Source organism: Haliaeetus albicilla, chromosome Z (assembly GCF_947461875.1).
Source record: "Haliaeetus albicilla chromosome Z, bHalAlb1.1, whole genome shotgun sequence".
NCBI classification, from domain to species: Eukaryota; Metazoa; Chordata; class Aves; order Accipitriformes; family Accipitridae; genus Haliaeetus; species Haliaeetus albicilla.
This window is the reverse complement of record NC_091516.1, coordinates 40,453,148-40,472,821: the sequence shown is the minus strand read 5'-3', so window position 1 is coordinate 40,472,821 and position 19,674 is coordinate 40,453,148. Positions and strand designations below refer to the sequence as shown.

Sequence of the window (19,674 nt, the reverse complement as noted above, 5' to 3'; positions counted from 1 at the left end):
CGTTTGAAAGTCTTTTCACTGTATTTCTGAAACATAGGAAAATACTCCCCAAAGGGTAATTTATAGGGCTACGTAAATTTACGGGACTGAAGGATATGGCTGCCAATGTCTTCTCCCAGCAAGGTTTGTATCTTTGGTCACTGTTCCAGACAGGATACTTGGGCGGAGTGGACTCACTGGAACAGATCACTTTTTATTTTACAGGGTGTGGTGAAGTGCAGCATGTCTTACCTAGTAGGCCCTGTAAAGGCCAGACGGGAAGCCTCAGCGGCTCTCCTCTGCAGGCTGCCCTGCAGGGAGCACCAAATGAACGTGAAGAGCAGAGGGAAGGGCTTGTGACTGCTGTAAGCGTCCTGAGTTGGAGTGTGGTCTAAAGGCTAACTGACTGTAGTTCTCCCTGTCTCTGTCATTCCCTGTGTTTTTGTATCAGAGGCATGTTAAGCTCAGAGAAAGGAACAGAACTGGGGCTGAAATCCTTATCTCCGCACCCCCTACCCCCCCCAACTTGAATGTCTGAGCTTCACGCCTTGTATTTCTAACTTGGTTTTTATTTGGTTATCTGTAAGAAGGCCATTAATGCATATCTAAATAAAACTTGGTTTACCCCTCCAACATAAGTTTATCAGTATGCAGTATTGGGAAGGTTGTCTTTTTTTTTTTAAGTGTCTTACTGTAATGACTTAAAACGTCTTGTCAATTTTGTTCATACTCAAACCACTATATTGCTTTTACCCGCGTAGACCAGCTTGTGGAGACTATCCTTGTTGTAAAAATTGTCTGCTTAAAGGTACTGGAGGGTTGTTTATGCTAATCATGGTGACCATGCAAGAGTCACCACTCAGAGAATGTAAACTTTGTCCTTAAAACAAGCCCTTGTGGGTTCATAGGGAGCACTCAGAGCTGTCAATAGCCACATCTCTCTGCTTTTTTTTTGAAAGGTGCAGACAGCTGAGCTTTTTTTTCCCCGTGTTGCTTAAAGCTCTGCTTCGTGTTGAAATCTGTGTGTTCATGTGTTAGTACAAACCTGCATGCATGCAGCTCTTCTAGTCACTGTTTAGCGTCAGGAAGCCGGCCCTAGTGTCTCCTCTGGGCTTGGATCAAATTTGAAATGCAGGGTAGAAGTGTATAGAGGCCAACTTTGAGATCAGAACTTAATTCTGTTGCTCTCTGGGGCAATGTATAACAGCAACTACTAGCCTGATGAACTTCACCTAGGTGTGGATGAGCTCAGTTTTGGAGAGGAGATTAGAAAGGCAGAGGTAATTGCTCAGGAGGTAAACGTCAGAGCTTAACTTGGATTTGTACCTTGCCAATTCCAGACTATTTATCTTGCAGACCAGGCTGCTTCTGTGTTTGTATGCAAGCAAGCTTCAGCACAGTAAATGCAAATAGGAAATACAGAAGCTTATGAATGCTTCGTACTGCATGTGAGGCTGTTTTTAAATATTGGAATAATTTTAAATCCTACGTTGAGCTGAGTACAAATGTGTGGGTTTTTTTTTCCAGTCACTGGCTAACCTTGTAAACCTGACTGGATTCACAAGACTTCTCCTGTCCTGTGGCGGTTCTCGCTTACTGTATCTGTTATGCCTTAGGGCAGCAATCTGTTCATGCAACCGTCGAGGTGGTCTCCCGACTAAATACGAGTGTCCTGTTTAGGAAGACGGTGTAAGAGATGACTGTAAATATAGGTTTGTAGCAGCAAAATCTGCTTCTCTTATTTGTAGAAGGAAGTAGCTAGAAGCAAATGTGTTGTCATCAGGAAGGCTACTGTAAAGCATTTACTTAGGAGCTAAGTAGTTTGTTATCCCCTGGACATTTCAATAGGAGGCACAATATATGCCATTAATCTGTTGCTGATCATGGAGTTTGATTGAGGGTGGTAAAACCTGTTGCCCTGGCCAGTTTGTTGCTTCCTTAGCTGGTTTATTGTCGGACACAACTGCATCGTCCTCACCTGATTTTGAGCAGTGCCTGTATGGCAGTATACTGTGTGGTAAATATGTTTTCAAGGGCAGTGGGAGGGAGAACTGGGGAATATTAAGCCTAAATTCTAACCAGAAGTGTTTAGACGAGCATGTCCTCCCTCAGGGAGGAGGAGGAGGAGAGCAAAGCCCTTTGGACTGAAAGCTTTCCTCCTTGTCTAAACGATGACTTTTCCCAAAGCCTGGGAGAAACCTGTTAGTCTCTTACGGGAAAGATGGAGACTGGTAGAGAGTTAGAAGGCAGATTACAAACCCCCTCTGCTCAGAGTTTCTTCTCAACAAGAGAAGCAGTTCAACTGGAAGTAGGCTGGTGGTGAAGGTCTTTCAGAGTTAGTCTTGGGATGCATCTCTTCGTAGTCCTTTTATTAATTTGGTAAAAATTTGATGATTTTGAGTAGACCTCAATAGAAACATGATGGAATGGAGGAGCACAAAGTTTAACGCTTGTACTCGGTTGCCTGATTGGGGGTCAGTCTTTTGGAAGTGGCTGTCAAATGAGCAGCATAGGTTAATGACGAGTTGGACTGACTACAATATGAAGCCCTGAAGCTCACGGCTCCCGGAACTTCCACTAAGAGTAGCGGTGCCCCTCTATATGTGTGTGCCGGCCACGTGTTGCCAAAGGCAATGAATTTCCACCAGAGCAGCTGGAAGAAAGAGGTGCTGGCAAGTGATATAAGAAGCAACAAGAAGGGCTTCTGCTGCTACGTAAATGGTAAATCAGGCAAGGAACGCGTGTGCCTGCTTGCCAGGCGGGTTGAGTGATACAGGAACAGCAAAGGCAGGCAAAGCCGAGGTACTCGGTGCCGCCTTCATCTCGGTCTTCCCTGACACTCTTGCCAGGCATTTTAGCCTAGAGGCCGGGGCTCCAGGAGCAGAGGAATTCCAGTAGCAAGAGGACGTTCAGGTCGGGGGTCTGCTGAGAAATCTTGTCCCATACACGTCAATCGACCCTGGTGGGATTTGTCTGAGGGTGTTGGGAGGGCTGGCTGGTGTCGCTGTGAGGCCGCTCTCTGTCGTCTCTGAAAGGTCGTGGAGCTTGGGGGAGGCACCAAAGACTAGAGAGCGCCAGATGTTGCACCCCATCTTTAAAAACAGGCGAGAGGATGGTGTGAGGAGCTCCAGGACAGTCCTCCTCGCTTCTGCCCCTGGGGAAAGTATGGACCGAGTCCCCTCGGTAGCTATTTGTGGCCACGTGAGAAAGCAACACGGGCGGGGATAGCAACGCCGACGACATTGTTAGAAAGAGCAAGACTACTTCTGTACTTTTGATACGTTTATTGTACGCTTTGATCATGAGCGCTAGGCTACTAATGACCGTCTCCGGGTCCCTTTGGGAGGCTGGTGGGTGCCCCAGCCGCTGGCCTGTCGCTGGTTTTGCCAGCTCCTGGGGCACCCTCCTACTGTGGCCGGTGGGGTGGCCTCTTGTTCGGAGGTGAGGAGGCCCGAGGGCTGCCAGCCCTCCTCTTTGGGGCTCTCCGGGGTCCCCCGGGGGAGAGTTCGCTGCCCTGGCTGGGAGCGGAGGGCCCGGGCACAGCCTCCTCTGGGTCCTCCTGTGGCTCGTCGTGCTCCCTGTGGGTGGGAACAGGGGCAGAGGGAGGGCTGCCAGGACCCCCACGAAGGGCAGCCGATGAGGTGCTGGGGAGCTCTTCTGCCTCGGCTGTGCCACGGCTGCTGGAGGGGGCTGGGCTGGGGGCAGGAGACCCCCTTTGGGAGGCAGCGGGGCCGGGGGCAGCCGCAGGGCTGCCCTCCCGCTCCTCGGCAGCACGGGCGTCCTCCAGGCCCACCCGGCGTCGTGCCTCCCCGCCGCACCGCTCCACGATGGTGTCGATCAGCTGGCGCACAAAGGTCCTCGTGTACTCGCCCAGGGCACCCCGCAGCAGCTGGAACAGGGTTTCCTCGTCCAGGCCGAAGAGGTGCAGGCTGGACAGGACGAGCCTCCGCGCTGCAGCTGTTTCCCAGCGGCCACCCTCGAAGAAGAGCCACAGCTCCTGTCGCAGCCAGAGCATCACGGGCCGGAGCAGAGCTGGGTCCTCTTGGAAGAGGGATGCCCAGACGTGGGGATGGAGGCTGCCCACAGGAGCCCTGGGCAGCGGCTGTGCAGCTGATGGCTGGTTGTGGGCGGCTGGATGGCCAGGAGCACCTCCTGCCAGGTGGACGGCAACTGATGGCACTGGAGGTGGTGCGACAACGTGCTCCTTGAAGTTGTCGTCCGCCTGCACCGAGTGCAAGATGGAGGTGACGTTCCTCTTGCAGAGGGGGCACTCGGGCTTGCTCTCAGCCCACCGCAGGATGCATGCATAGCAGAATTGGTGGAGGCACGGCATCACGTAGCTGGCCTCCTCCCAGCTGTCCAGGCAGATGGGACAGCGGTTGTCCAGCTCCGCGGCCATGGTCCCCACGTGCTGCGGTGGGCTGGGGGGAGCTGGGGACGTTGAGCTGCTCCCTGTCACCGGCGCTGCAGCAGCGGGTGTCACGCTAGAGAAGGAAGAGAGGCCAGGGTCATTGGCTGGCCCGCGGAGGGGTGGAAGAAGTGCCCAGGTCCCTCAAGAAGGAAACCCTCCCAGCAACCCACTCCAGGCTGAGGTTTCCCCTCCCAGCTCACCTCTGCTGCTGCGAGCGTGCCTCCTGGGTGCCCCGGCTGCCTGAACCTGGCAGGGCCGGGGAAGATCCTTGGACGGCTCTGAGGTTGGGCGCGGAGAGCTGCAAAAAGCAACTGCCCGAGCCCAACACCAGCACTTGCTCAGCAAAGGCCTCGCTCGACACTCCAGACCTCGCGAACCCGCTCAGCTGGAGTGTGGGCACGAGCCGGCTGGCTGAGGCTCGGGGCCCGAATTCAAGCAGGGAGGGACGCGTGGTAACAATCCATCGCTCGGGGACATCACAGTCCATTCCTCGGTGACCTCAGAACCCATCACTCGGGGGCACCGCCGTCCATCGCTGGGGGGTGTCTGACAGGCCATCCTCACCCACCGGTGCTCGCCCCACGCCTGGGGTTACCAAACGCCAGTGCCCACTCCATCCCCCCATCTCTTGTCCTGTGCTCGGCATCAGTGTTTCACACCAGTCCCGGAGGCCTCAGCCATGTCTTTCCTGTAGGAGAAGTCAGAGAGGCTGTGGGATCTCTGTCCTTGGAGGTTTTCAAAGTCTGGCTGGATAAAGCTCGGAGGACCGGGGTCTGAATTCATTCCTGGCCCCGCTCCACGTAGAAGTTTCGACTAGAAGCTACCCATGTCCCTGCAAACTGCAATGCTTCTGTGGTCTCTGTGGCCTGGGAATTAGTGATGTTTTACATTTGGCTTTACGTGGGCAGAGTAGCTACACGTACAAGTGAATTCCTGATGAATCCAGAGGGCTCACACTCTCAGCTGCCAGGTTACACACGTGCTAGGAAAGCAACGTACTGCGGCAGCTCCATTAGTCCACCGCAGGTGGCCTGTACGAGCTATGAACACTGTGACAAAAGCCCCAGAGCATAGCATATTGTCCTCTTTTATCTGGCAGCCAGGATAAAAAGCAAAGTGTTGGCAAGTGCATGCTCAAAATCAAGTTATGCATAAATCCGTAGTCAGGTCTCTATAGAAGGCTCTACTTTGGTGTCTAACGCCTCACATGACCCTGGAAAAGATTAGTCGGGGGGTGGGGCAGTACAATTGAGGCCAAATTAGTTTAAATGAGTTTTAACTGCGTTTTGATTAGATTAAAATACTTTCAGATAACCACAGTGATGACTGTAATATGATTAATGAGTCATACAAAAACCAGACTGATGTAACTTAGTCATAGTAGCCCCAGTTAGACCTGCAGGATTTGCTTCATTGTTTTTCAGATAAATACTATGCTTGGAATCAGTGTTCCCAATTAATTGCTGCCAATTTCTGATGTCCTTTCCCTAGGCGTTTTCACAGTGCCCTCAGCAATCCGTTCTGCAACTGCTCAGTCCAGCCCTGAAGGTGGGAAGACCCTCACTGCGAGACGGTCAGCTTGCAGAAATAGCGATGGGCTTCCCTGGCTGACCGCATTATTTGCCATTCTCAGGTCTCGTGCAATAATTGGCCTTGCTGTGGAAATACGGAGACATCTGGCCTTTCCATAGCAGGTCTGCAGAACTACAGAAGGCCAATATGCAGCTTCCGGCTTCCATTTGTGCTTGTTCTTGCAGCACAGGCAGGGACAAAGACGGGACAGAAGCTCAAAGCAAGCCTAGATGTTAAAGTAGTTGGCAAAAGAGTCTGCACTCTGAAACACTGTAAAATCCCCCTACAGCAGCAACAGCCAGCCCTTCCTGCTAACAGACCCAGCCGTTAGACAGCTGTCCTCAGCGACACACATTGGCAATTGTCAAACCCCAATCATTTTTATTCCCTTCCCTTTCAAGTGTCTAGCATTCCAACGAAACCAGTGATTAAATAACGAAACTTTTCACGGACAAAAAGATTTGTGCGTTCCAAATAAACTCTCTTGAAGCCTACAGAAGTCAGTACCTTCCTCTCCTCACTGACAAGCAGTCTTTACGCAGACAGAGGTTTACAGAGTTTAATTCCGATGCCCAGCCAATAGCCTCTCCCGGGCATTGATGCTGATGGGCTAAGCTTCCAGAGTCACTAGCCATGGCTGCGACAAGCCTGGAAGATGACCTCTGCTTTGAAATGCTCTGGGCAGCGTGCAGTATGCAGCCTGGTATTCCACTGCAAGCTCCCATCGGCCTTTCTTGGCAAACCTCTTATCCTGGAGTAGCACAGTGACACTGAGAGGACTGCGAGAGAGCCTATAAACAAACAGTCAGAAATGTGTAGGAAGGGGTTAGATTCGGACTGCTGGCGCAGCGCTGGCGTGAAGCTGGACCGTCAGAAGCAACGCTCTAGGAATAGCTCTCAGAGGCAGCATGCCTTGCCGCCACTCCCTGAACTGAGATTCCTCTCCCCGCTCCTTGTCCCTTGCTTCCTTCATAAATGGGATAAAATGAATTAACAGTGATTTCAAAGCAGGAAGTTCATGTACTTGCTCTGTTTACGGGACTTAAGTCTCAGTATGGGGTGGGGTGGGGGCGAGAAAGTCACAGGTTTTGCTACTGAAGGAGAAAACTTTTGATATGTTTAAGGAAAATTTGCAGGTTAGAGTTAGCTGGGAAACCTTCTGTGGGTTTCCCCATGCCTGGTGCTGATTCTGCAGATGGGAAATACCGTCTAGATACTCCTAATACAATTACTACACCCACATAGTTAGTGTAATAAATATAGAAGCCTGTCAAGACGATAGCCTAATGAACTTGCCCGCGCTGTTATTTGATAGTGAATTCCCAGTGTTCTTGGCAGCTGTCTGAATGCCAATCAAGCTAAAAGCGTAACAACAAGAAAGCAGTAGCTCTCAAAATAAAAGACCCCACTTATGTGAATGCCTACTTAAAAGACATTTCGGTCCCCTTTTATCAGTAAAGGCTGGGTTTCATTTTGATCTCACACTAACTTTATGTCGGTGTGTCTGAACTACAGGTGCTTCTGTGCGGACTCCAGTGCCAAGATCCGTGGTGTCCCAAGTGCTGATGGAAACCTGAATGGGAATTTGCACGCTTCTGGGTGTGGTGCTGAAAACGCACACAATGATTTCCCGCTTCCAAGGGAGTACCACTGCTTCGGAGCGGGATTTCTCCAAGTCTGAAGGCTCCAGTCCCTTTTGATGACTTTTTTCAGGCCTTGAGGCATGCAGGCATGAGAGGTCACTGATAAAGCCAACAAAAAGTAACATCCAGACCCTCTTCTGCCTGCAGCTGGCAGCGGCTGAAGTGGCTGCGAGTTACCACTGCTCCCATGGTCACTGCCTAACACCTCCTGGTCTCGTAAGCTGGTTAACCTGAGCAGCTGCTCCCTACTGTCATGACAAACAGTGTGAAGCTGCTTCAGTGTTGTCTTGCACAATAAATACAAATGACTGCGGAAGGTTGTTAGCAGTTTCATACCTCGAGTAAACCTCGGCCCCGAGGAGATGGTGCAGGCCCCCGCGGGGACAGGAGGCGGTGGGAGCGATGCACTTCAGCCACCTTAAAAAGGCCACAAAGGTCTTGTGATACCCTTTGTATAAACAACGCATGCCTTGCTAACAACTGTGCCCCTGAAGAAGAACTGAAGGACTGATGAGAAGGGAACACGCTACCCCAGGAGGCACCGGAAGTTGAATAATTGCTAATAGGCATGAAGTCAGCAAAGGTCTTCGGTAACTGCAGGAAAGGTAAGGGCAGCAAGGGGAGCTCAGGAGCACCGACTCAGTTAGAGACCAAAAAGACTTACCCCCTCCCCACTCTCCTTGAGCCTGCGCTGTAGAATAAAAGAGCACTGTACCTATAATTCGAAGCGGGGAAAACCTTAGCCCGATAGAAACTGTGGTAGATGAGCGACTGCCAGTAATAGTTTTGGGGAAGAGCTTTGGAAACTAAACATGTAAAACTAAACTGTATGAATCGCTTACCCGTTTAGGTATGAGGTGTGCTATCTTTGTGGATTACCACCCAGCCCCCATCTTTGCGCAAACATGACTTGGAATGAAATACCTCTGCTCTGTGTGTATGTTGGCGTTTGGCACACCGGGTGAACGGCCCCACCTTTGGGACAACAGTTTTGGCGACCCAGATGGGACGGCGCTGACAGCCTTGCCCGGTTCGTCTTGCCGCACCCGGCGGGGAGAAGAGAACCGAGTGGACTCCAGCGCGCACCGACCTGTTGATCGGGGACTCCAGTCGGCTCCTCTCCTGCGGTCGGGCGGTAAGCGACACAGTGGTGCAACGCTGTTGGAAAAGAGGTATTTTCTGAGAGATAAATAAGGGAAAAGGGAAAAGTCTTTTGGGGAGTAGCAAGCATTTGGGGGACATTTTGTCCCGTCTGGGCTCTGCGTAAGGCGCATCAGGAAAGATACAGAGCGGGAGGATAATTTTCGTTCCTACACGTCGTTTTTGTAACGAAGGGAGACGTCCCTCGTTCTGGTGTACGGAGCGCTGGATGAGAATCGGTACGGCAATGGGCAATGCTACTCTCGGGAGACTCCCCTTTGTTCTCCCTTAGGATGCATCCTGAAAAATTGGAAAAAGTGTGGAGGGGATCCCCTAAAGAAAGATAAATTGAGAGCTTACTGTAACCGGTGGTGGCCACCATATCACTTGGAAGGGGGCGAAAAGTGGCCTGAAAATGGATCTTTGAAATACAATACTATATTGCAATTAACCTTGCTTTGTCGGAGAACTGAAAAGTGGGATGAAATACCATCTGTGGATCTGTTCTTTGCATTAAGAAGTAATTGGGATATCCTTTGTATAAACACACTTGTATAAATGAATCGGGAAGAAATGCGGGCTGGTAGATTGTAAACATCAAATTGGAGCACATGCATTGGATGAGGGAAAGAACAAACAGGAGGTTTCTTGTTGTATCGGTTGCAACATGGGAAAAAGCCACTTGGAAAATACAGAAGTTGAGACGCAGTTGTTGGTGGCCCCCCCCGAAACAGCCAGAAACAGACGGTTCAAGTGACGAGGGAGATGAGATTGTGAGCCCCGTGTCTAGCAGAACGAGGGGACAGAGACCTGTAGTTCTGGCTCCCCTTAGACAGGCCGCTGGGCCTGAGGGAACACCAGTGTATGTGCACGTACCATTCTCTACTGCTGACCTGGTAAACTGGAAACAGGCAGTCGGGTCTTGCCGAAAGAACCCAGAGGGAACGTATAGTACTGTTAAGCGTGTAGTGATAACTCATCACCCTAACCGGGGAGATGTGCAGGCTCTCCTAGAATTTTTGTTTACTACCGAAGAAAGGAGAACGGTTTTGGAAAAGGCTAAAGAGGGACTGAGCCGGGGAGAGGAGGGGCTGCCTAATGCAGATCCGTATCTCCCGAAAGAGGATCGGGGGTGGGATCCGAGTACGTGTGGAGGATTACAGAGGGCAAAGGGAGTACCAAAAATTAATTTTACATGGGGTTCAGCACGGGGTTCCAAAACCTAAAAATCGATGTAAGCTGCATGAGGTGCGGCAAGGGGATAAGGAAACCCCGTCATCCTCTTATGAGAGATTGTGTGAAGCGGCTCGGAAGCGGACAGATCTAGACCCAGAAGATGCTAGCAATTTGAAGTTGTTTAACATGTTGTTTATTGGTCAAGCAGCTACGGAGATCAGAAAAAAATTACAGAAGGTAGAGAGGGCGGGTGGCACGACAAGCTCACAGCTGTTGTCAATTGCATAGAAGTTTTGTAATAATCGAGAGGAATTAGAAGAGAAGGAGAAGCGAGGGCAAGCAAGGCTGCAAGCCTTCCAGCAGACCAGACCTGCAGGATGAACCCCTGCCTGATGCAGAAGTGGAGCTCTTCACTGATGGCAGCAGCTATATGCTGGAAGGAAAACGAAGAGCTGGCTATGCAGTGGTAACAAACGCCCAACCGTTCGAGCCTAAGGCACTGCCTAGCAACACATCCGCTCAAAAGGCTGAATTAATAGCATTGACGCGAGCTCTGGAGTTTAGCCACGGAAGAAGAGTTTATATATACATATACAGATTCTAAATATGCATTTGGGGTGGTACACCCCCATGGGGCAGTTTGGAAGGCAAGGGGACGGTTAAACTCACAAGGAACTCCAGTAAAATATGGGACTGCAGTTATGAGACTGCTGCCAGCGGTTCTCCTACCAGAGAAGGTTGCAATAATGCATCGTAAAGCGCACCAAAAAAGGAACTAGTGGAATTATAAAAGGAAGGCAGAAGGCTGGTTGTCTTGCTCAACAGGCGGCTCTAAAGGAGCCAAAACTTGAAGGAGCTTTAACTCCAGGGCCTCATTTAGAATTACCACTACCAAAATATACTGAGAGGGAAGATCAGTTAGCCAGACAAATAGACTGCTCCAAAAATGAACAAGGTTGGTGGATAACACCGGTCAAGCAACTATTGATTCCTGAAAGAATGATGGAAACTTTGCTCAAGAGATTACCTCAGGAGACTCGTACAGGAGCAGACGCGTTGACAATAACTGCAAAAGGAAATTTTGGGGGGCCAAAAATGCAAAGGGTAGCCCACATGGTAGTACAGAAGTGTACCATCTGCTGTGCTAATAATCCAGAAATTGGGGAAAAGGGTATAGGAGGAATTGCGAAACAAGGAAGAACTCCTGGGGAATACTGGCAAATAGATTTTTCAGAGCTACCTAGGTGTCACCTAACTGTAAGTGTTTATTGGTACTGGTAGATACCTTTTCTGGTTGGCCAGAGGCTTTCCCTTGCCGCACCCACAAAGCCAGAGAGGTAATTAGAATCTTACTGAAGGAAATAATACCCCGATTCGGTATTCCAGAGGGAATCTCCTCTGACAATGGGCCTCATTTTATTGCAGAAGCAGTGCAAGGGATTTTTCAACGTTTACAGATTACGTGGGAATTACACACCCCTTGGAGGCCACAATCAAGTGGAAAGGTAGAAAGAATGAATCAAACTCTTAAAAGACAACTTGCTAAACTCTGTCAAGAAACGCACCTTAAATGGGCAGAAATTTTACCCATAGCTCTTGTACGAATTCGAGTAACTCCTGGGGTCGAAGGGAAAGTAAGTCCTTTTGAGATTGTGTATGGGGTAGCAGATCCCAGGAAGCTTCTTAACGTCACAGGAGACCGAATGCATGTAAAAGGGCAGGCTGACGTTAAAGCGTATTTGCTTTTTCTTTCTCAGACTTTATCTTCACTGCACAGGTATCTAAATCGGAAAGTCTCTCTCCCGTTGGATACACCAGTTCACCCATTCCAAGCAGGGGACATGGTTTACGTACGGACCTGGAAAGATGAACCTCTAAAGGAAAGGTGGAAAGGACCTTACGCCGTGTTACTGAAAACCTATGCTGCAGTCAAAGTAGAAGGAATTGACTCCTGGATTCATTGCAGGCGAGTGAAAAGAGCACCAGAACCCGATCAAGAAAAGCAGACAGCCACACAGGCTGGGAAACTCAAACTTTGGCTAATCAGAGGCGGTTGAACTTTGAGAGAACGGAGAACCCGCTTATTATAATATCCCATTTGGTACTAGCTCTAGGTCAAGAGAATTTGGTTTTACAGCTTATCCCGTCCTTTGGACGAATCCAGAATGTTAGCAGCGCAACTGCTTGTCTCCCTCCACCTGAGTCGGCAGACAACCCTTTAAATTGGGGAATATTAATAAATATTAGTAAACAATAATATTTGTTTCGGTAGTCTTGGGATTAGGAAAGTGGCCCCCCACGTTTCAAAACCTTACGCACAATAATCCCCACGCTGTCGATAATCGGTGCATCGAGACCTGTCCAGGAGACGTTACTCATGTCCTCAGTTATCGGAGAGGAAACAATCATTCTCTCCTGGCAAAGGCAATAGAACAAAATAAGACCGGGAATTGCCATCTGTGTCCTTGGGGATTGCATCTTAAACCATTAATGGCCCACGCGTGAAGAGGGTAGATGGAATCACATGACGGGTAATACTCAGTGTCTAACTTGGGGACCCTTAAAAAAGAAAAAAAATCGCCCAGCCCCCTGAACGGAAGTGCACTCTGATATTCACTTGCTCCACTGACGATGACAGGGTTCAACGACTAGGTCCTGTAGCTGAAGCTCTGTGACAGGGATGCCTGTGTAAGAGCCAGGCTACTAGCATAAATGACACTTGGCCAGGTGTTGGGATCCCAACTAACCCTCTTGATTGTGAGAAAGGAGTAATACCATCAGTGGGACATGCAGGATGTGATAAGTATAGCGATGGAACACGGGCCGCTCGTTTACCTCTTGCGAAAGAAAAATAGCAACACACGTTAGGTACGTTGCTTCTGATATCCCTTGCCAGCCCCATTGCCCGCTAATCCGCGGGCGTGGGCACACACATTCCTGAATAGAGCAGCAGGTCTGCTGCTACGTAAATGGTAAATCAGGCAAGGAACGCGTGTGCCTGCTTGCCAGGCGGGTTGAGTGATACAGGAACAGCAAAGGCAGGCAAAGCCGAGGTACTCGGTGCCGCCTTCATCTCGGTCTTCCCTGACACTCTTGCCAGGCATTTTAGCCTAGAGGCCGGGGCTCCAGGAGCAGAGGAATTCCAGTAGCAAGAGGACGTTCAGGTCGGGGGTCTGCTGAGAAATCTTGTCCCATACACGTCAATCGACCCTGGTGGGATTTGTCTGAGGGTGTTGGGAGGGCTGGCTGGTGTCGCTGTGAGGCCGCTCTCTGTCGTCTCTGAAAGGTCGTGGAGCTTGGGGGAGGCACCAAAGACTAGAGAGCGCCAGATGTTGCACCCCATCTTTAAAAACAGGCGAGAGGATGGTGTGAGGAGCTCCAGGACAGTCCTCCTCGCTTCTGCCCCTGGGGAAAGTATGGACCGAGTCCCCTCGGTAGCTATTTGTGGCCACGTGAGAAAGCAACACGGGCGGGGATAGCAACGCCGACGACATTGTTAGAAAGAGCAAGACTACTTCTGTACTTTTGATACGTTTATTGTACGCTTTGATCATGAGCGCTAGGCTACTAATGACCGTCTCCGGGTCCCTTTGGGAGGCTGGTGGGTGCCCCAGCCGCTGGCCTGTCGCTGGTTTCGCCAGCTCCTGGGGCACCCTCCTACTGTGGCCGGTGGGGTGGCCTCTTGTTCGGAGGTGAGGAGGCCCGAGGGCTGCCAGCCCTCCTCTTTGGGGCTCTCCGGGGTCCCCCGGGGGAGAGTTCGCTGCCCTGGCTGGGAGCGGAGGGCCCGGGCACAGCCTCCTCTGGGTCCTCCTGTGGCTCGTCGTGCTCCCTGTGGGTGGGAACAGGGGCAGAGGGAGGGCTGCCAGGACCCCCACGAAGGGCAGCCGATGAGGTGCTGGGGAGCTCTTCTGCCTCGGCTGTGCCACGGCTGCTGGAGGGGGCTGGGCTGGGGGCAGGAGACCCCCTTTGGGAGGCAGCGGGGCCGGGGGCAGCCGCAGGGCTGCCCTCCCGCTCCTCGGCAGCACGGGCGTCCTCCAGGCCCACCCGGCGTCGTGCCTCCCCGCCGCACCGCTCCACGATGGTGTCGATCAGCTGGCGCACAAAGGTCCTCGTGTACTCGCCCAGGGCACCCCGCAGCAGCTGGAACAGGGTTTCCTCGTCCAGGCCGAAGAGGTGCAGGCTGGACAGGACGAGCCTCCGCGCTGCAGCTGTTTCCCAGCGGCCACCCTCGAAGAAGAGCCACAGCTCCTGTCGCAGCCAGAGCATCACGGGCCGGAGCAGAGCTGGGTCCTCTTGGAAGAGGGATGCCCAGACGTGGGGATGGAGGCTGCCCACAGGAGCCCTGGGCAGCGGCTGTGCAGCTGATGGCTGGTTGTGGGCGGCTGGATGGCCAGGAGCACCTCCTGCCAGGTGGACGGCAACTGATGGCACTGGAGGTGGTGCGACAACGTGCTCCTTGAAGTTGTCGTCCGCCTGCACCGAGTGCAAGATGGAGGTGACGTTCCTCTTGCAGAGGGGGCACTCGGGCTTGCTCTCAGCCCACCGCAGGATGCATGCATAGCAGAATTGGTGGAGGCACGGCATCACGTAGCTGGCCTCCTCCCAGCTGTCCAGGCAGATGGGACAGCGGTTGTCCAGCTCCGCGGCCATGGTCCCCACGTGCTGCGGTGGGCTGGGGGGAGCTGGGGACGTTGAGCTGCTCCCTGTCACCGGCGCTGCAGCAGCGGGTGTCACGCTAGAGAAGGAAGAGAGGCCAGGGTCATTGGCTGGCCCGCGGAGGGGTGGAAGAAGTGCCCAGGTCCCTCAAGAAGGAAACCCTCCCAGCAACCCACTCCAGGCTGAGGTTTCCCCTCCCAGCTCACCTCTGCTGCTGCGAGCGTGCCTCCTGGGTGCCCCGGCTGCCTGAACCTGGCAGGGCCGGGGAAGATCCTTGGACGGCTCTGAGGTTGGGCGCGGAGAGCTGCAAAAAACAACTGCCCGAGCCCAACACCAGCACTTGCTCAGCAAAGGCCTCGCTCGACACTCCAGACCTCGCGAACCCGCTCAGCTGGAGTGTGGGCACGAGCCGGCTGGCTGAGGCTCGGGGCCCGAATTCAAGCAGGGAGGGACGCGTGGTAACAATCCATCGCTCGGGGACATCACAGTCCATTCCTCGGTGACCTCAGAACCCATCACTCGGGGGCACCGCCGTCCATCGCTGGGGGGTGTCTGACAGGCCATCCTCACCCACCGGTGCTCGCCCCACGCCTGGGGTTACCAAACGCCAGTGCCCACTCCATCCCCCCATCTCTTGTCCTGTGCTCGGCATCAGTGTTTCACACCAGTCCCGGAGGCCTCAGCCATGTCTTTCCTGTAGGAGAAGTCAGAGAGGCTGTGGGATCTCTGTCCTTGGAGGTTTTCAAAGTCTGGCTGGATAAAGCTCGGAGGACCGGGGTCTGAATTCATTCCTGGCCCCGCTCCACGTAGAAGTTTCGACTAGAAGCTACCCATGTCCCTGCAAACTGCAATGCTTCTGTGGTCTCTGTGGCCTGGGAATTAGTGATGTTTTACATTTGGCTTTACGTGGGCAGAGTAGCTACACGTACAAGTGAATTCCTGATGAATCCAGAGGGCTCACACTCTCAGCTGCCAGGTTACACACGTGCTAGGAAAGCAACGTACTGCGGCAGCTCCATTAGTCCACCGCAGGTGGCCTGTACGAGCTATGAACACTGTGACAAAAGCCCCAGAGCATAGCATATTGTCCTCTTTTATCTGGCAGCCAGGATAAAAAGCAAAGTGTTGGCAAGTGCATGCTCAAAATCAAGTTATGCATAAATCCGTAGTCAGGTCTCTATAGAAGGCTCTACTTTGGTGTCTAACGCCTCACATGACCCTGGAAAAGATTAGTCGGGGGGTGGGGCAGTACAATTGAGGCCAAATTAGTTTAAATGAGTTTTAACTGCGTTTTGATTAGATTAAAATACTTTCAGATAACCACAGTGATGACTGTAATATGATTAATGAGTCATACAAAAACCAGACTGATGTAACTTAGTCATAGTAGCCCCAGTTAGACCTGCAGGATTTGCTTCATTGTTTTTCAGATAAATACTATGCTTGGAATCAGTGTTCCCAATTAATTGCTGCCAATTTCTGATGTCCTTTCCCTAGGCGTTTTCACAGTGCCCTCAGCAATCCGTTCTGCAACTGCTCAGTCCAGCCCTGAAGGTGGGAAGACCCTCACTGCGAGACGGTCAGCTTGCAGAAATAGCGATGGGCTTCCCTGGCTGACTGCATTATTTGCCATTCTCAGGTCTCGTGCAATAATTGGCCTTGCTGTGGAAATACGGAGACATCTGGCCTTTCCATAGCAGGTCTGCAGAACTACAGAAGGCCAATATGCAGCTTCCGGCTTCCATTTGTGCTTGTTCTTGCAGCACAGGCAGGGACAAAGACGGGACAGAAGCTCAAAGCAAGCCTAGATGTTAAAGTAGTTGGCAAAAGAGTCTGCACTCTGAAACACTGTAAAATCCCCCTACAGCAGCAACAGCCAGCCCTTCCTGCTAACAGACCCAGCCGTTAGACAGCTGTCCTCAGCGACACACATTGGCAATTGTCAAACCCCAATCATTTTTATTCCCTTCCCTTTCAAGTGTCTAGCATTCCAACGAAACCAGTGATTAAATAACGAAACTTTTCACGGACAAAAAGATTTGTGCGTTCCAAATAAACTCTCTTGAAGCCTACAGAAGTCAGTACCTTCCTCTCCTCACTGACAAGCAGTCTTTACGCAGACAGAGGTTTACAGAGTTTAATTCCGATGCCCAGCCAATAGCCTCTCCCGGGCATTGATGCTGATGGGCTAAGCTTCCAGAGTCACTAGCCATGGCTGCGACAAGCCTGGAAGATGACCTCTGCTTTGAAATGCTCTGGGCAGCGTGCAGTATGCAGCCTGGTATTCCACTGCAAGCTCCCATCGGCCTTTCTTGGCAAACCTCTTATCCTGGAGTAGCACAGTGACACTGAGAGGACTGCGAGAGAGCCTATAAACAAACAGTCAGAAATGTGTAGGAAGGGGTTAGATTCGGACTGCTGGCGCAGCGCTGGCGTGAAGCTGGACCGTCAGAAGCAACGCTCTAGGAATAGCTCTCAGAGGCAGCATGCCTTGCCGCCACTCCCTGAACTGAGATTCCTCTCCCCGCTCCTTGTCCCTTGCTTCCTTCATAAATGGGATAAAATGAATTAACAGTGATTTCAAAGCAGGAAGTTCCTGTACTTGCTCTGTTTACGGGACTTAAGTCTCAGTATGGGGTGGGGTGGGGGCGAGAAAGTCACAGATTTTGCTACTGAAGGAGAAAACTTTTGATATGTTTAAGGAAAATTTGCAGGTTAGAGTTAGCTGGGAAACCTTCTGTGGGTTTCCCCATGCCTGGTGCTGATTCTGCAGATGGGAAATACCGTCTAGATACTCCTAATACAATTACTACACCCACATAGTTAGTGTAATAAATATAGAAGCCTGTCAAGACGATAGCCTAATGAACTTGCCCGCGCTGTTATTTGATAGTGAATTCCCAGTGTTCTTGGCAGCTGTCTGAATGCCAATCAAGCTAAAAGCGTAACAACAAGAAAGCAGTAGCTCTCAAAATAAAAGACCCCACTTATGTGAATGCCTACTTAAAAGACATTTCGGTCCCCTTTTATCAGTAAAGGCTGGGTTTCATTTTGATCTCACACTAACTTTATGTCGGTGTGTCTGAACTACAGGTGCTTCTGTGCGGACTCCAGTGCCAAGATCCGTGGTGTCCCAAGTGCTGATGGAAACCTGAATGGGAATTTGCACGCTTCTGGGTGTGGTGCTGAAAACGCACACAATGATTTCCCGCTTCCAAGGGAGTACCACTGCTTCGGAGCGGGATTTCTCCAAGTCTGAAGGCTCCAGTCCCTTTTGATGACTTTTTTCAGGCCTTGAGGCATGCAGGCATGAGAGGTCACTGATAAAGCCAACAAAAAGTAACATCCAGACCCTCTTCTGCCTGCAGCTGGCAGCGGCTGAAGTGGCTGCGAGTTACCACTGCTCCCATGGTCACTGCCTAACACCTCCTGGTCTCGTAAGCTGGTTAACCTGAGCAGCTGCTCCCTACTGTCATGACAAACAGTGTGAAGCTGCTTCAGTGTTGTCTTGCACAATAAATACAAATGACTGCGGAAGGTTGTTAGCAGTTTCATACCTCGAGTAAACCTCGGCCCCGAGGAGATGGTGCAGGCCCCCGCGGGGACAGGAGGCGGTGGGAGCGATGCACTTCAGCCACCTTAAAAAGGCCACAAAGGTCTTGTGATACCCTTTGTATAAACAACGCATGCCTTGCTAACAACTGTGCCCCTGAAGAAGAACTGAAGGACTGATGAGAAGGGAACACGCTACCCCAGGAGGCACCGGAAGTTGAATAATTGCTAATAGGCATGAAGTCAGCAAAGGTCTTCGGTAACTGCAGGAAAGGTAAGGGCAGCAAGGGGAGCTCAGGAGCACCGACTCAGTTAGAGACCAAAAAGACTTACCCCCTCCCCACTCTCCTTGAGCCTGCGCTGTAGAATAAAAGAGCACTGTACCTATAATTCGAAGCGGGGAAAACCTTAGCCCGATAGAAACTGTGGTAGATGAGCGACTGCCAGTAATAGTTTTGGGGAAGAGCTTTGGAAACTAAACATGTAAAACTAAACTGTATGAATCGCTTACCCGTTTAGGTATGAGGTGTGCTATCTTTGTGGATTACCACCCAGCCCCCATCTTTGCGCAAACATGACTTGGAATGAAATACCTCTGCTCTGTGTGTATGTTGGCGTTTGGCACACCGGGTGAACGGCCCCACCTTTGGGACAACAGTTTTGGCGACCCAGATGGGACGGCGCTGACAGCCTTGCCCGGTTCGTCTTGCCGCACCCGGCGGGGAGAAGAGAACCGAGTGGACTCCAGCGCGCACCGACCTGTTGATCGGGGACTCCAGTCGGCTCCTCTCCTGCGGTCGGGCGGTAAGCGACACAGTGGTGCAACGCTGTTGGAAAAGAGGTATTTTCTGAGAGATAAATAAGGGAAAAGGGAAAAGTCTTTTGGGGAGTAGCAAGCATTTGGGGGACATTTTGTCCCGTCTGGGCTCTGCGTAAGGCGCATCAGGAAAGATACAGAGCGGGAGGATAATTTTCGTTCCTACACGTCGTTTTTGTAACGAAGGGAGACGTCCCTCGTTCTGGTGTACGGAGCGCTGGATGAGAATCGGTACGGCAATGGGCAATGCTACTCTCGGGAGACTCCCCTTTGTTCTCCCTTAGGATGCATCCTGAAAAATTGGAAAAAGTGTGGAGGGGATCCCCTAAAGAAAGATAAATTGAGAGCTTACTGTAACCGGTGGTGGCCACCATATCACTTGGAAGGGGGCGAAAAGTGGCCTGAAAATGGATCTTTGAAATACAATACTATATTGCAATTAACCTTGCTTTGTCGGAGAACTGAAAAGTGGGATGAAATACCATCTGTGGATCTGTTCTTTGCATTAAGAAGTAATTGGGATATCCTTTGTATAAACACACTTGTATAAATGAATCGGGAAGAAATGCGGGCTGGTAGATTGTAAACATCAAATTGGAGCACATGCATTGGATGAGGGAAAGAACAAACAGGAGGTTTCTTGTTGTATCGGTTGCAACATGGGAAAAAGCCACTTGGAAAATACAGAAGTTGAGACGCAGTTGTTGGTGGCCCCCCCCGAAACAGCC

At 51.3% G+C, this 19,674-nt stretch overlaps 3 protein-coding genes across 17 annotated transcripts in view; 1 reads left to right on the top strand and 2 right to left on the bottom strand.

Moving 5' to 3' along the window:
* The window catches only part of LOC138683887 (uncharacterized), a 28,601-nt gene that overhangs the window by 6,230 nt on the left and 2,697 nt on the right, over window positions 1-19,674 (top strand). For 3 of the 15 annotated variants that reach the window (XM_069777102.1, XM_069777110.1, XM_069777109.1), the window contains exons 2-4: window positions 7,478-8,777; window positions 11,699-11,887; window positions 17,671-18,970. In XM_069777102.1, the coding sequence (XP_069633203.1) occupies window positions 8,521-8,777; window positions 11,699-11,887; window positions 17,671-17,836 (612 nt within the window). In that variant the 5' untranslated portion in view covers window positions 7,478-8,520 and the 3' untranslated portion in view covers window positions 17,837-18,970. Of the gene's footprint in view, window positions 1-6,004; window positions 6,024-6,061; window positions 6,085-7,477; window positions 8,778-11,678; window positions 12,453-17,670; window positions 18,971-19,674 lie in introns of those variants that run through there. The other 12 variants (XM_069777106.1, XM_069777111.1, XM_069777105.1 and 9 more) reach the window with 11 other exon arrangements.
* On the bottom strand, window positions 3,323-5,062 carry LOC138683884 (polycomb group RING finger protein 2-like). The gene is made up of 2 exons (XM_069777090.1): window positions 4,591-5,062; window positions 3,323-4,463 (listed from the first exon to the last, which is right to left on the bottom strand). The coding sequence occupies exons 1-2, from the start codon at window positions 4,875-4,877 to the stop codon at window positions 3,386-3,388; spliced, it is 1,365 nt and encodes a 454-aa protein (XP_069633191.1). The 5' UTR covers window positions 4,878-5,062; the 3' UTR covers window positions 3,323-3,385.
* Window positions 13,443-15,255, bottom strand: LOC138683881 (polycomb group RING finger protein 2-like). Its single transcript, XM_069777087.1, has 2 exons — window positions 14,784-15,255; window positions 13,443-14,656 (listed from the first exon to the last, which is right to left on the bottom strand). Exons 1-2 carry the CDS (start codon window positions 15,068-15,070, stop codon window positions 13,579-13,581), a joined length of 1,365 nt encoding a protein of 454 aa, XP_069633188.1. The 5' UTR covers window positions 15,071-15,255; the 3' UTR covers window positions 13,443-13,578.

Bases quoted from the DNA above. Each gene is read 5' to 3' on its own strand.
- LOC138683881 (XM_069777087.1), bottom strand. From the start codon at position 15,070: ATGGACTGTGATGTCCCCGAGCGATGGATTGTTACCACGCGTCCCTCC. The intron at 14,657-14,783 runs GTGAGCTGGGAG...TTCCTTCTCTAG, and splicing joins GCACGCTCGCAGCAGCAGAG to CGTGACACCCGCTGCTGCAG.
- LOC138683884 (XM_069777090.1), bottom strand. From the start codon at position 4,877: ATGGACTGTGATGTCCCCGAGCGATGGATTGTTACCACGCGTCCCTCC. The intron at 4,464-4,590 runs GTGAGCTGGGAG...TTCCTTCTCTAG, and splicing joins GCACGCTCGCAGCAGCAGAG to CGTGACACCCGCTGCTGCAG.